Genomic DNA, 16,732 nt, shown 5'->3' on the forward strand with positions numbered 1-16,732 from the left:
ATTATAAAGAAGAAAGATTTGTATTTTTGTATGTAACGAATAAACTCAAAAAATACTGGACCGATTTTAAAGAAAAAAAAATAAAAACAATTTATTTCGACAAATCGGACTGATTACAATAACTTCCAATGGGGAATTAATAATATATATTTTAAACCTACATTTACATATTTCAAGGGCTAAACCTACAGTTTCAGTTATACGATTTTTTAATAGAATGCGTAGAACACAACAAACATTTAGGTACGAAAATCCAGAAAATGAGAAAGTTTGCTAGAAAAATTTAATTTTTTGGACAGGAAATTAATATCAACAATTGTCTGCCTTTTTTGGTGTATTTTCTTTGCATAATTTCCGTGTACAAAATGCTTAGTCGTAGATTGAAGCTGAGGGCTAGAAGGCAAATTCCTAAAAATCAATATTTTGCAAATATTTTGACCAAAAAGATGTCAAAAATACTTAAAAATGTTTTTTTCTTGAATATCAGGAATATACACAATTTATTTAAAATTTTAGGTACAAAATAAGTTGGGAAGGAACTTTATTGTGGCAGTCACAAATTACATGCTGCAATTTCAATTCAGTCCTCGAGAGATTCAAAGCTTTTATATTAAATTAATAGGAAGGAAGGGTACATTATGTTTTTCAATAAGCCATTAGTTTAAAAAATTGTGTCACTTTCACTATTTTTGGGACATTTATATTTTTGAAATTCATGTTTAAATCTCATCCAAAGTAAATTCACCTCAAGAAGTTAATATACATTAGTTCAATTTATTAAGACCTTAAAAGTTTTTGTATTTAATAAAGCACTAAAATAAAAATTTTATTTTTATACATAAAAAGTAAATAATTTTAAATATATGGTGGGCCATATCCAAAACGAAGGGCCGTTTATTTTTCTTCAACCACATCCATTTTCATCGTTTTAAGTAATTCATCTCACGCAACAACATTTATTTTATTGAATCCACAAATTAATTCATTTTGGATTTACTGGCATTCTACCCCAAGTCCATATCAATATATCATTACTGAATTGATATTAGACGCCGTCTTAAAATATGTAGCTTTTTAGGTAGGAGACTTATTTAACGTTGTGAAATCGCCTAATTTTGGCGGTCAATGCACATTATCTCCCACGTGAGATGACCAGTCCACTGCGTAAGCTTTTCTATTTTCCCCAATCTACATGTCCTTTTCCAAACGGATGGAAAACAGCTTTTGTCAAGCATGTCTATAGAAAAGCTGCATCCTCCTCCCCTTCTCGTCCTTTCTTCCAAGGTCATGGATCAATTTCCAGCTCAAGAAATATCTTGAAGAGCACATCTTGAAAATGCGTGCTTTTGGTTTTGATGAATCTCTTCTTTGTTAGATTAGAAACTACCTTTCTAACCGTTCAATACAATTTGTTAAAATACAGGGCTCCGTTTTGTCTTCGACTATCGTCCTGATATTCTGTAAGGATATCTTGTCTGGCACTTCTAATCCATTAAACCGCTTTTCTGAGAACAGTATCCTCATCTTTTAACATTCGTTTCTAGATTCACATCCATTTTCTTCGGATGTGGAATTTCAACGGCAGGGTATGAGGATTTATTGACCGTGCTGTCTTCTTAAAGTGCAACCCACTTCAGATGTCAATTTCACATAAACGTTGGTGTGTGTATCACAGATCACCTTCTATTAAATGAGCAGATATTCGATATTGTCATAAAAGCTGTAAGGGCGGATTCCTCAGACCGACGACACACGGTACAAAAAATGTTTCACCCCTTCTGATCTAGAAGTTCTTAAACCAAGCAACGTAAGATCTTTGGATTTTACTGGATTGGCTCGATTTGGACTCGAACAAATTGATAATATTGCTAATAGTTTTCTCGATTAGATGATTTTTACGACCATTCATTAAACGAGGCGAGCCTAGCAGCCAGTTTATAAGATATGACTGCCTTCAAAGTTGGAAAGTCGCTAGAGCATTAAAATTATTTCGCACCATAAAACAAATCACTTGATTGGAAGGCCAGTTTTATAAACATCAGCTGGAACACACGAGCTCTTCGTCAAAATTGGTTTAAGACAATCTTCTTGGGCTTAAACGAGTCATATTCTGTATGTATCGGTTGGTTTTGTTTTCGAGATATAGTAGTTTATTTTTAAATAATACATAATACATTAAAATAACTAAAATATTGGCTTTGTATTAGCTCACATATTTCATGTTGTTTAATGTTACAAATAATGTTTAAAACACGAAATCCACAACTGCGCTTCTTGAACGCCATCCCGACGCTAAGAGAGTTACCGATCACCCACGAAACCTTACCTCTTTATTTTCATGTGCTTAAAACTTTCCGTGAATTAGCAGATCATTCACTATTGTTTTCTTTATCGGAGCCCAATCCTCGACAGAGTTTCGACTTCTCAGGAATTTGAGGCTCTGTCTGACTTCATATTAAGAATTGTCTCCCTGTATCCACTGAAATCTTTATTACGGGGGATTTCAATGTTCACAATTCTTCGTGGCTTCGCCATTCAGGCCAAACAACACCCGATGGATTGTGTGCTGAGGTTTTTGCTGAGTTTAACAATCTTACTCAGCTTGCCAATGGCCCTTCTTCACTTCTGATATTGATAAATACACAATCATTGTATTGATGCCTCTAGGCAAATCGGACCACAGTTAAAGAATGAGCTCCAAAGAGAACCGTTTGGCAGTATGAGAAAGCAAACTGGGATGGTCTCAATAATTTCTTCAGGATCTTTAACTGATCGCTCGCTTTGCTTTTTCGGTAGTGACTTAGACTCCAGTGCAGATATGATTTCTAGTATGGTTCATCTGGGAATGGAAACCTTTATCCCGAATAGGGTTAAAAGTATTAAACCCAAGGTTAAATCACGGTTCGATTCGATCTGTGAAGAGGAGAAAGAAATGAGCTTCCGATGTTTTAAATCCAATTCAACTGAGAAATACCAGAAAAGGTTTAAGCAAGCCAGAAAGACCTGCAACACCTATATTCGAAGGACCAAATTTTAACATGACCAAAAATTACGGCGAAAAATACTGCAATGTCTCAAAAGCAGTAAGAATTTTTGATCATTCGTAAAAAACATGAGGAATTATTCCTTTTCCTTGGTTCCTACACTTGCTGTCAATGACACTCCTTTAGTTAGCTCTATTGATAAAGCCAACGTATTTGCAAAGCAGTTCGCCGAAAATTCAACCTCACCAGATAGTGTCATGGCTCCCCAGTTCTTGAACGTCTAAATGATTCTATAGGACCAATCTTTTTTAGTACTCGAACTGTGGCAAGAGTTCTTAAAGATTTCTAGATTCAGAAATCCGCTGGCCCAGATGGTACCCCTGTATTATTCTGAAGAGGTGTTCTTCCAAGCTAGCAAAACCAGCTTTTCCATCTATTATATTCTTCTGGGCTCGATTCGAGTAGTTTAAAAACCGCATTTATTCAGCCAATCCCAAAAAAGGCGTATCTTCTCCAACAAATTATCGACTAATAGCACAAACGTCCCTTCTTTCCAAGGTCATGGAAACGCTGATTAATTATCAGCTTTAGAAATATCTTGAGGCACTTAACTTCTCTCGCGCATGGTTCATCTCACTGAACAGTGGAACAAATCTTTACATCGTTTTGGAGAAAGTAAGATTATTTCCCTCGAAATTTTAAAGGCATTTGATAAAGTCTGGCATCTTGCTCTTTTATCGAAAATTTCTTTCAAACCCTTCAATACAAGTTGTTTTGAACGGATTTAAGTCTGAAACCCATAATATAAATGCTGGTATGCCCCAGGGCTCCGTTTTGTCTCCGACCCTCTTCCTCATTTTTATAAATGATCTCCTACTTCTAATCCAATGCATTGTTTCGCTGACGATAGCACTCTTAGCTTTTCATATTCGTTTCCAGACTCACAACCCTCCTCTTCAGTTGTAGAACTGCAACTGCAAAATATGATAAGCTCATTAAATTCCGAAAAACAAATCATTGTACAATGGGGAATAAAAAACCGCGTGGAATTTAATGCTTCAAAAACCCAATGCTGTCTTGTATCGTTAAAGCGAGATATACCCTCTTTGCCACTATCCATTAGTGGCACAAACATCAACGAAACTGAAAATCTCGACATCCTCGAAATGTGAATCAGCAACCACCTCTTGTGGAACGATCACATACGCGATGTCACCGCAAGATGTCTTGGTTTTCTGAGAAGATGCAAGAAATTTGTCTCCCCCTCTAATCTGGCTACAATCTACAAAACCTATATAGGTCCGAAACTTGAATATAACTCTCATCTCTGGGCTGATGACATGTTCTGTCGTATTGTTAGATCCTTTTCTCCTCGAAATAATTCGGAAAGAAATGGAGTCTCAGGAGTCCTATGATGATTTTGTCAACTCTTTAAGCTAATGCTTGTCTGTATACTCTTTAAGCCTCGTCGCTACCTACTTCATCAAAAGCTATTGTTTGAATCGTTTGTACTAAGGTTTATAAATAGGTTAACTATACTTTTGTCTGTAACAATGGGTTAAAAATTGATGTATTTTTAAACTTTAAAATCTTCAAAATATTATCGAAAAACAAAACAACATGTCTAATAATTTTTATTGTAAACTTTTCATTTCAGGTCGACAATGTTTGCGAACAACTTTTATATTCTACTTGGCATTGTTTGCTGTTTACAGCAACTCAATGTGAATGCCTACCCAACAATAAATATCCGTCGACTATTTGGTAAGTACTATTATAAAATTTCATATATACCTATAAATATATTATTCCATAAATTGGTGCAGTATAAAAGAGAAACAATTTTAAAAACTGGTGTTTTTCTGTTTTTTTATTTTTTGAATTTACGAGTGTTCAGTTATCGAATGCTGATTCATTTTTATTGCATACTTATGCGGGTAGGTTAGTAATAGTTGTTTTGAATGAATGAAATCTGAAACGTCTTTCTTCCAACAAAAAACAGTCTTCTAAGCACAAGAGTTTCCTTTTACTCTTCACAAAGACCTTTGCGAAAAAACAAATAGAAACAAAAATACCACAAGCAACTTTTTCCAGTAATAAATTTTTCTAAAAAGAAGAAAAATCTATTGCTGTATCTGTATAGGTACAGTATATGTATGAAGGAAACGGAATGCCTTGGCATTTTCCCTCCTTCAAAAAGTCCCTTTAGCCTTCTTTATTTCTTCTACTTCTTGGAAAAACTGCATGATATGGATCGGTCAAAGCACACGTACTCTTACTTGCAAGACAAAAAAAAAGAAAAACTACATTGTAATTGTTAAATCAATAGCCTCTTGGCAAACTTCCAAGTTTGTTGTCGTATATGTACAATCAGTTGCGGTCTTTTTAAATCGAGCGCCTTAAAACAAGTTGAAATGACACAATTTATTTTATATACCCATTAAATATCGAATTAGGCTTAAATGTCATAAAATTTAATCGACATATTATACTTTCTGGCATTGATGGTGTTTAAAAATATCTACTTTCACTTGAGCTCAGAATGAACGCCCACCCTTTCGCCCTAGATGAGCGTCTTCATACCTAAAGACCGGGCCTGTTAACGCTGATGTGGTGATATCATGGCTCATGAACGAAAAGTTTTCTGCTTTAAAATAAAAAATGTCTTAGTTTCCAGGAAACTTATCCAATATTATGTACAAACGTCGTGGAGGCAGAGAAAGAAACGCCAAAAGAATTAATTTTAACGTAGGTGGTAATCAATATTTTTATGTAAATCCTCAATGTCTTCGTCTGCCTCCACAACTTTAACATGGCGAACAAATGACAAACCAAGGGCGGATCAAGACTTTTTGTCAGCGGGGGTGCTCACATACTCACAATAAAAAAACGAATTATTGTACATAAGCACTTAAAATTTTGTATTTAAAGCCTTGAGAAGGCAACTGAAGAAAATTGGACTTTTATTTTAATTAAATATTACAAATCCATCCTAACTGTTTCCATTTTTTCTAAGAAAACTGTTACCCACCTGGGAATGTTCTAAATAATTCGAATACTCCTAAGCATAACAACAGATTTTCAAAAGCTACTCCATTTAAATACTAATATACCAACATTTGGTAAATTTTTTAAAAGTTCAATAGTGGTTAACTAACTCTAAAAAAACAATAAAAATTATAATATTGAAGATATATCTTTAGTAAGCCAAAAAAAATTCTTTTCTATTGCGAGAAGCTGAAAGTGTAGTTAAACTTGAAAATGTTTCCTGTACTTATTACATTTCAATTTCATAAAAAAATGATGACCCATTTTCTAGATACGGAATTAATAAAAAAAATAACACTTTTGATCATAAAATTTTATAGAAACATTATAAAAGGTTGTGCAGCAAAAAAATGATTGAAATCGGTTGATTAGTTCTTGAGAATTGCTCTTTTTTATTGAAAGAAACAAAATTAGGAACACAGTTTTCAGGACAATTTAAATATATCGGTATTTTTGAGAAAATTCGAATGATTGATTTTAGCCAAAAAATGTTTATGGAGATAATCGTTATTTTAGCCTTAAAAATATGAAAAAAACGCCTAACTCTAAACGGCTGAAAAAAATTTTAAGTCAATCGACATAATGGTTTCGGATGCAGGTGCAAGGACAGACATAAAGACAGACGGATAGATTCGGATGACCCAATTTTTTTTGACTTAAGGTGGCGCTTCATTCCAAAGACGAACCTGTGCCTCAGCCAATATGCATCTTCAGCCAGCTCAGTCATTTGCTATAATCTGTCTCCAGTTTCGCTCTCCAAGTTGGTTGAGGTTTTCACCCACCTATGTGCGCCACATCAGTCGCGGTCTCCTTCTACTGCGCCGCGCCGTCCCTCGGGATTCGATTTGAAGACCTTCTGGGCTGGAGTGTTGGTGTTCATTCGCTCTACATGACCTAGCCATCTAAGCCATTGTACTTTGATTCTGTTAACTAGGACAGTGTCGCTGTACGGCCTGTTCATTTTGTCGTTATATCTTCTCCACCATTCTCTATCCATGCATACGGGACCAAAACCACCCGAAGAATTTTTCTCTCGAAGCATCCTAAGACGCTCTCATCTTTCTCTGACAGGTCCAGGCCTCAGCGCCATAAATGAGAACCGGGATGATGAGTGTCGTATATATAGTGATTCTAGATGCTCGAGGGAGGACTTTACTTCTCAATTGCCTTCTATGTGCAAAGAAGCAGCGATTTGCAAGAGTTATTCTTCGTTTGATTTCAGCGCTGGTGTCGTTGTCCGTATTAATAGCGGTGCCTAGGTAGATAAAGTCCTTAACTACCTCGAAGTTATAGCTGTCCATGCTGACGTTTTGTCCATGACGTCGTTGTTCAGTGTCCTTTTTTGATGACAGCATATACTTGGTCTTGCCCTCATTGACCACTAAACCTATCTTCTTCGTTTTCGTCGCAATGCTCAAAAACGCTCCACTGACATCACGCTTTGATCTTCCAATTATGTCAATATCATCTGCGTATCCGAGTAATTGGATGGACCTTTGGAAGATTGTGCCTCTAGTGTTGACGGTTGAGTTTTGCACAATTCTTTCCAGAACGATGTTGAAGAAGTCGCATGACAGTGCATCGCCTTGTCTAAAACCTTTTTTGACATCAAATGCATCGGTAAGATCTTTTCCGACCTTGATAGAGCAGCGTGCATTCTCCATCGTCATTCTGCACAAACGGATAAGTTTGACAGGGATGCCAAAACTAGACATTGCTCGGTAGAGCTCTTCCCTATTGATGCTGTCATACGCGGCTTTAAAATCGATAAAGAGATGGTGGGTATCAATGTTCAGGAGACTGATTCCTTTGTAATTGGCGCAATTAAGAGGGTCTCCATTTTTAAGTATCGGGCAAACCATGCTGAGATTCCACTCATCGGGCATGATTTCTTCCGAGCATATTTTCAAGATGAGTTGGTGCATGCTCCTACCAAGTCGTTGCTTACTGCTTAAAATAGTTCGGCAGCGATGCCGTCAGCTCCAGCAGCTTTGTTTGACTTAAGTTTAAATATAGCTATCTTCACTTCGTCGAGGTCGTGTAGGCGGAATTGTTGATCTGCGTCGCCGAGGTTGAGTGGTTCTTTCCATATTCTCAGCATCGACTGCGGTTCTACTACGATGTTCCCCTGATCGTCTTTACAGGCTTCGGTTCGTGGCTGGTAGCCCTGGGAGGCTTTTTTACCTTTCGGTAAAATTTACGAACCTCATTCCTGTTGTGACATCCATCTATCTCCTCGATCGCGCGTTTCTCATGCTCTCTTTTTTTCCATCTAAAAGCCGGTATTGCTCCCTCCTTTTCTGCTTGTAAAGATTGCGAGCAGCTCTGATCCTCCTGTGCAGCTCCGTTTTGTTTACTTGTTGTTTCGCTGCGTGCGCTTGCCGGAATTTGTCTTCAACCTAGTGGTTTTGCTGCGGTGGCCGTGTGAAACGTAGCACTTGAGCGTATTGTCTTGATGCACCCGCTCACATTGTTGAAACTCAAGACTTTTTGCCTCAGTCTATTTCCAGCAACAAATCCACACCCAAATAGACGCTGTCTTTGTTCTCGGTAGCAGTCGCCGTAGTATACAGTCTTTTAGTTTGCGTTTGCCTGGTCCATCCCATCGCACTTCTTGGATGGCGGTAATATCTACCTTGGAGCAGTTTAGGGCTTCCGCTAATTGTTCGTCTGCACGTGGTGTGTTAAGGGACCTAACATTCTACGTGCAGATCCGAAGTTCTTTGTCCTTATTTCGTTTGCTTGGGTTGTCAACAGTAAATCCGTCCGTATCCGAGGCTTGTTAGTGCTTCGCAATAAAGGTATTTTTTACGTGATCAGGAAGTCACCCCGACAGCATAAGGTCCAGATTCTTACTATAACTCCAAGGACGGCGAGCCGGACAAAACCGATAATTAGAGGCTTGGGCTCCGAATAAGTCGTAGAAGCCCTATAAGTTGTTCAATAAGTAGTTCAACCTTACTTGAATATAAATCGCTTATTTGGGCAAGCGCTTCTAAAATAAGTTTAAGTATTTTGAATAGATCCAAAAAAGAGCATTGAAAATGATAGGCGATGGAACTATAAGCGAAACAATTACGTCACTCGAACACCGAGGCCGCTATTTCCATTACCCCCCCCCCCAAACAATTCAGCCGTAATACTCGTACTTCTAGGAATGCACATCAATTTAACATTACGCTCATTTTCGGCCGTATTATTAAATAAAGATATTCTTTTTTTAACCGATCATCGAGAATGTGGAATGCTTTTCCCACCTCTGTTTTTCCCTATCATTTTGATATTCAAAACTCTAAGACCAATTTGTATTCGTATCTCCTCTTTAACCTTTCCCTGTTTTTTTATAAGCTCGCACAGTGCCTAACCTTTAAACATGTTAAGGGTATTAATTACCCTAGAGTGCCCCTTGATTATAAAAAAATGATATCGAAAAATGAACATCAATTTTTACCAAATTCGCGTACTTTTTTTGTAGATTTTATCAACTTCCCATAGGAAGTTATTGTAATAGGTCCGTTTTGTCAAATTGAAAATTTTGACATTTCTCGACGTTTCAAGGTCCCTAGAGTCGAAATAAAAGATTTTTAGAAGGATGTCTGTGCGTGAGTGTGTACGAACGTTCTAACGCCCTTACGTTTGCGACGTTTTTTTCATCGTCCATAGCTCAAGAATCAGAAGAGATATCCACTTCAAATAAATTTTGTTATACAGATAACAATGCAGAAAAATGCAGAAAGGGCTCTTAAGAAAAATGCGTATGCGTTTTTTTTACCATAGCAGTTTAAAAAAGGTGAACATTTTGGTTAATCCTAAACATCTTACGAACCAAAAACGCTAGAGACTTGAATTAAATTTTATATTATTAATCAATTAACGGTTTTTTTATAAATGAAAAAAAGTGAAAAAGAAATTCGCCACCTCGAAAATTGTACGAATACAAAATGATTTTATCTCCAAAACAATTTTGTGCCACGAAAAATAAAGTTTTTAACATTTGGGAAAAATCAAATTGACTTTTTTTTTTATAAAAAAGGAAAACCTAAACAAAAACATTACTCAAAGTTGGTCAAAATTAATTTCGACTCAAATATCTTTTCAAAAGTTTGAGATTATGGCTTCCAACTAATTTTAACTCATAAAAAATATTGTTTTCATCATTCGGAATAATTTGAAAAAAAAAAAAAATTTAATTGACAGTTTTTTTTTTTACAAAAAATAAAAACTTAAACAAAAAAATTAATAGAAGTTGGTAAAAATTGATTTTCAACTCAAATATCTTTTTAAAACTTTGAGATATTAGCTTTAAACAACTTTTAGCTTTAAAAAAAAAATATTGTTGTCAACATTCAGTAAAATTTTGAGGGAAATTTAATTGGATGCTGTTTTTACAAAAAATTAAAACCCAACAAAAAAACTTGGTAAAAATTTACTTTCGGATCGAATAGCTTTTCAAAAATTGAAAATATTGTCTTCAACTTTTTTATTTAACAGAAAATATTGTTTTCGATATTCAGTAGTTTTTTTTTATTAAAATCCAGTCCGAATTTTCATAAAAAATAAAATCTACTAAAAATAGTACGCAAATTTAGTAAAAAATGATGTTCGGTTCTTGATATCTCTCAAATTTACTGCATGCATCCAATTTGTAAAAATTTAAGAAATGGTACAAAAATTGGGTAAAATTTGTTATATTGTTAATAATTTTAAAAACTTTAAGAATAATTCAACTAACAACTCTTTTAACCCAACACGAAAACCTACAAAAACCTGCAAACTTTTAAGCAAGACAAATTGACAGCTAAAAAACACCCACGCCATTTCTTGAGAGCCCTTTCTGCATATTTCTGCCTTGTTATCGGTATTTCAAAATTTATTTGAAGTCGATATCTCCACTGGTTCTTGAGCTATGGATTACGAAAACGTCGCGAACGTACGGACGTACAAATGTACGTACACAAGCACGCACATACATCCGTCTAAAATTCTTTTATTTCGACTGTAGAAAAGTCGAGAAATGTCAAAATTTTCAATTCGACAAAACGGACCGAGTATAATAACTTCATGTGGGAAGTTAAACATTGCTTTTTTAGGTTTTTTTCAATATGATCAGAAAAACAAACAGATTTTTTGAAGACTAACGTTAAATCACTAACATGTAAAAATAAAGTCCTTATTTATACAACTTTACGCTATGAACTTTATTGTTCAGGAAGGAAAGAGGTCTTGATACCCCTCTCCATTTTGGATCCGATATTGCACGACAAACCCCAATACCAACTTCGGCAACTATACTATGTATGTTATGTAATGTTTTGTGGTAATTTGTGTCAGAATACAGATATATTACTTAGATTTGTATACAAGAATCGTTTTCTTTATTATGCGTCATTTATTCCACTAATGGAGCACTACATACATCTATACAAACCTATATCTTAGCCTCAAACTAAGATGCTACAGCTATGCATATAGAAAGCGTTAAAAAATGCTCATCGCTTTAAGTAAACTCAAGGAAAAGTATGTAGCCCCATAAATCTTGTCCAAGAGACGTGTTGGATTCTTTTTCTTTTTGTGGTTGTTGTTTTCGTATCTTTAAATTCTTCGTACTTAGTCTTACTTTATATATGTATATGTTTTTTCTTGTGTGAAGACAAAATAAAAATGAAAAAAAATCGTCCTTGGAATGGGATTACTTTTGAAAGGATCTCCATAACCAATTCAAGTATTTTTGTCTTCTTCTTCATTTTTCCATATTGTCAAGAAGCATTCAAGAGAATCTTGAGTTAAACGTGGTAAGGACAAGGACGTATTTCTCAAGGAATATGTGAATGGATGCAAGCAAATATATGCACTCATAATAGATACAACGTCATATTTGAATCTATTTTTTACATAAGTAAAATATTTTGTGTTTTTAGAAAATTCTCTGCATTTTTATACACAAATTGAGTTGAAAAAAAACACTTTTTTGAATTGAATTTATTAAAATTAGACTGTTTTATTTTTCATGTAAAAATGTATAAGAATCGACGGTAAATCTTTTTCTAACAAATATTGTTGTTATCTTTTTTTTTCTATATAAAATACAAGTTTGTAATAATTTGAGACGCCATCCATTACTAGTATTTTCTAGAAATTTTATTTCATAGAAAAATAATGGATAAGTCTTTGTTTTGCTACAACTAATCAATGATAATTTTACTAGAAGTTCATTATCTATGAAGAATTTTTGAATATTTTTTAGAATATGTACATCAGAAAAATGATATTATTTATAGATTTAATATGTTATTTATTATAAATGAGTCATTAAATAAAATTAAAATTTCCTCTACACAACACCACTTGAGATATTGGCTTTTAGTTTTGAGTTAGCCTAGACAATTTAATCGTAGTTGATATAAACAATTTAGTTAATCTTTTACTATAGTTAAGCTTTTCTAATCTTAATACGAATATAAACTTGTACACTAGAGTGGTTCAAATATTTCCTTCTTTACGTTTTTCTCTCAAGAAGCTTCTAGAATAGAATTCAGAGGTATTTATTTATTTATTTATTTATTGGTCTTACAGTTGCACAACAACCAATTTAGAAATATACTGATCCTCCAAATCTACAAGCGTCATTATTCTGATAGAAATCTTACAGGTGATTAAAAAGATTTATTTTCAATAGTCACGCTTATTGCCAACTAAATAATAATTATCTCTTTAAATAAATAACTACATACCTACGTTTGTGTGTTTGATGTTTTAAGACTTAATAATAAGTCAATCAAATTTGTAATTAATTGTTATGAACCGAAATCAACGCAGATAAATACTCAAAAACAATACGTCAATAACAAATCAGCTAAATCACTTCTGTATACATTAAGAATCCATCTATTTATACAAAAGATATCAAATTATGAAGTAGGCGTAGGCGTTAAGAATTTGACACAGTATATTAAATTCTGATAAATAATTAATTAGTGTTGTTATTAGTCAAGTGAAAAAGAAGTGTGTATGTTTTTATTTAGTTTCACTTTAAAATATTGTGTGATTGCTGTCCAAGGACCCATAAAGGTATGATTATGTGACTTTGACACCCAGTCGCTAGTCTTAATCCTAAATATATTTATTTAGATTTTTTTGCAGATCATTGGTAACTTTAATTTAAGAGAGTTTGACTATCTTAAAATTAATGAATTATTTGCTCTAATGAACAAATATAATGTAGATGTTGGCCTAGTTTCAGAAACTTGGCTTATTTTTAGTGATAAATTACTAATTTAATTGAAAATATTGGAATTGAAATTCCTTTTTATAATGGGTCATCAATAAAAATATATTCAACTTACTTTTCGGGACGAGCTGCATCACCACTTTGATTTTAGTAACGATATTAGAAAACTTATTGGTTTGAATGGTGATATTAACAGCAGAAATAGACATTGGAATTGTCTCAGAGCCGATACGTGGGGTAATTTAGTTTTTGACTTAAATACGAAACATTCATTTCATATTTTATATCCACCTGAACCAACTTAACAATAATCGTGGCAATCCTTCAACATTAGATAATTATCTAACCCAGACTTTTTAGTTTACCTTTAGTTCTAAAAGAACTTCCAGATCACTTACCAGTTGAATTAGGGTTTTTTGGGTCACCGTCTTGTAGATTGAAGGAAAACTTTTGATTTCAAAAACAGCAATACAATCAATGGCAAACTTTCTTTCCGAAGAAGTGAGTGAGAATGGCTTACTACTTATTCACAAGTATTACTTATTTCAAAAACTCTATTCATGAAAGTGTCAATGAAGTTGAACCAAAAATAACTTTAAGTTGTGAAAGCTCAAATAAGTTGCCTTTAGAAATAGGTCGATTAATTAAGATACGAAATAGTTTACGAACAAGATGAATGAGAGTAAGAGATTATGGCTTGCTGTCTGAGGTTCACGTACTTAATTCAGTAATAAAATAGTTGATTAACACCAACAGTTGATTACTCTGAACGTCGAACTTGTCGAGTTGTAGAAGCTGAGTAAGGTCAATGATTCTCGAGAATTTTCTCCAGATGAGTCCTGAAACTAAAGGACGTTCTTATCCCTCTACCTTCCCAAAATCATCATCCATTCCCACATAAACAAGGCGTACCGGCCTACGCTTATGTCACCAACTCCCATCCCACCTCCCACGTTTGTAATGGCGAAAAAGCTAGCAACGGTCCTATCTCCTATACTCCTTCTCACTCTAGGTAACCTAGCTGAATTGCTGTTACCGAATCCCAATCTTTTCCTTACAAGTCAGAATGATGAATTAACGTCAACTGACTCCTCACCCTTTCTCTTCCTCCCCAACCACCTCTCATCATTATTGGGCTGGATCTAAGGTGTTAAACGACCCGTGCCGATGATCAGCCTGGCTGGGGGCCCAATTCAAAAATAGCCCAGTCTCTAACGGAGTATCCGGATACCTGGCGACCTCCGGATTAACTAGCCTTATCTGTACATGCGAATCTCTGTACAGATGGACCTTTTTTCTTCGCGTCTCGTGGGACCAAAATGTACAAAACAAACAACAAAAACAAAAACACATGTGAGACCGGTATCACTTCAGGACCGGGCGGCAGCTTGGTGTCAAAGCCTGCTGTCGTATCTCTTGCGGCCAACACAGAGAAGGAAGTAGTGGCTAACCATGGACCCTCCTCTGTTGTTGGTAGCAATGAGAATAAAAAGGTAGCGATACCTAATTTCAGTAGTGGCAGGGTTGTGAACAATGGCCCTACCACTACTACTGAGAATAGAAATGGAAAAATCTCTAAAGGTCTTTATAGACAAAGGCGGCATGCGGCGAAAAAGACACCGCAGCAAACCGCTAGCGTCAAATGGGTCAAATGATCTCTTGAGGGGGCCGCACCGACACCAAAACGGCCCCGGTGCATAACACGAGCACCCTCCTCAATCCCATCAGGAAACAATCCAGTTTCAGTGACGTTGCGAAGGGCAAAGTCGTGGTTGCGGTCATTGACAGGAGCGATGGTGATGGCACAATATCGGCTGATCGTTGGCAGTTGGTCAAGGTTAAGCTCTCGGGTGGCTTTTTGAGCATTTTGAGAGAGCTTCCAGGACCACTTCCTTCCATAAGCGATGGGGGTTGGCATCAAGGCCACGTCAAACTCATGGTTTGTGGCGACCAGAGATCTTGTGACCTTTACAAGCTTTCTGTCAGCCGGTTAGGTGAAGTTTGGCCAGGTGCGAAGCTCGAGGTTGTCGCTGTGGAAGACATTCCCAGCAGACCTAGAGCCCGTATCTGGATACCGATTGAACCTGCTGGTATCGAGGACATTCTCGAGATGGTCAAAGTGTGTAACCCGTCCCTTCCGACGCATAACTGGAAAATAGCCAAGCTAGAGGAAGTGAAGGGTCTTTATAGGAGCGCCATTGTCGTACTCAATAAAGAACCCTTGGCTCCTCTAGCCCTAAACTCCATCAACTATGGTTTCGAAACCATTAAAATTCGAATATATAAAAAAGATGAGGTTAACGCGGAAAGCGGGCCTCCAAAAACTACCGAAGGTGAACTAGCGGTTGGTGAACCTGGGACGTCGTCTTCTCTCCTAACAGAGGGTGACGATGCACCCTTGTCCTCTCCAATCGCGAATGCACCCTCTACAAAAGTCGTGGACAGTCCATCCTTAATGGAGACTGAGGACGACCTTAACATGATCCTTCTGAGCGAGGACGAACTCTTGGGTTCATCCTCAGACACAGAGGATCAAAACAAAACCGTGGTGGAGGTTGATCCGCCTAATTGTAGCCAAAATGCTGCAGTTAGTACAGATTAATCTCCAACACTCCATAAAGGCCTCGGCCTCACTTCTTCTCCGTCTGGCGACTAACGGGGAAGATATTGTCCTGATCCAAGAGCCATGGGTTGCAGGATCCGTTGTTCGAGGACTCAGGACTCCTGGATACTACACACTTTGTGTGACAGATAAAGGTGAACCTAGATCTAGCATACTAGTGAAACGTAGCATTAATGTATTTTTACTCCATCGTTTCAATGACAAAGGTACCACCGTAGCTAGGCTAGAAACAACCAAAGGAAGTTTCTGGCTGGTATCGGTGTATCTTGGGCATGACCACCTTGGCCCTCTCCCTGGAAAAACCCTGGAGAAAGTCGTCGCTGAAGCGGAAAGGCAAAGAATCCGCCTAATTATTGGGAGCGATGCTAACGCTCATCATACTGTATGGGGCAGTACGAATATCAACGACAGAGGTGAGTCTCTTTTTGATTATATTCTTGGTACTAACCTCTTAGTAAGTAATGTTGGTAATGAACCAACCTTCATAACTAAAACTCGACAAGAAGTCTTAGACATAACTCTTGTCTCAGATAGTATACACCATATGATCTTGGACTGGAAAGTATCCAAAGAACACTCGTTCTCTGATCAAAGATATATCCAGTTCAATATAAAGGTGGATGATAACCCGAGTCCATTGACTTTTCGAAACTTTCGGAAAACTGACTGGGCTTTATACAGGAACTCATTACAGAGTTTACTAGAACCTGAACTATCTAGTCCTTCCTCTAACGCTAACGAACTTGACAACAAAGTCAATGACCTTACCTCAGCTATGAACAGATCGCTAGAAATTTCTTGTCCACTTATACACATAAGAGGAAAGAGGAAACCACAATGGTGGGCCTC

General features: G+C 36.2%; 1 protein-coding gene across 3 annotated transcripts in view; it reads left to right on the top strand.

Moving 5' to 3' along the window:
* LOC129938341 (mucin-2) overlaps positions 1 to 16,732 on the top strand; it is a 304,608-nt gene that overhangs the window by 55,504 nt on the left and 232,372 nt on the right. For all 3 annotated transcript variants that reach the window (XM_056045829.1, XM_056045828.1, XM_056045830.1), the window contains exon 2: positions 4,642 to 4,748. In XM_056045829.1, the coding sequence (XP_055901804.1) occupies positions 4,649 to 4,748 (100 nt within the window). In that variant the 5' untranslated portion in view covers positions 4,642 to 4,648. The remainder of the gene's footprint in view (positions 1 to 4,641; positions 4,749 to 16,732) is intronic.

Source organism: Eupeodes corollae, chromosome 1 (assembly GCF_945859685.1).
Source record: "Eupeodes corollae chromosome 1, idEupCoro1.1, whole genome shotgun sequence".
In the NCBI taxonomy this organism is placed as follows: Eukaryota; Metazoa; Arthropoda; class Insecta; order Diptera; family Syrphidae; genus Eupeodes; species Eupeodes corollae.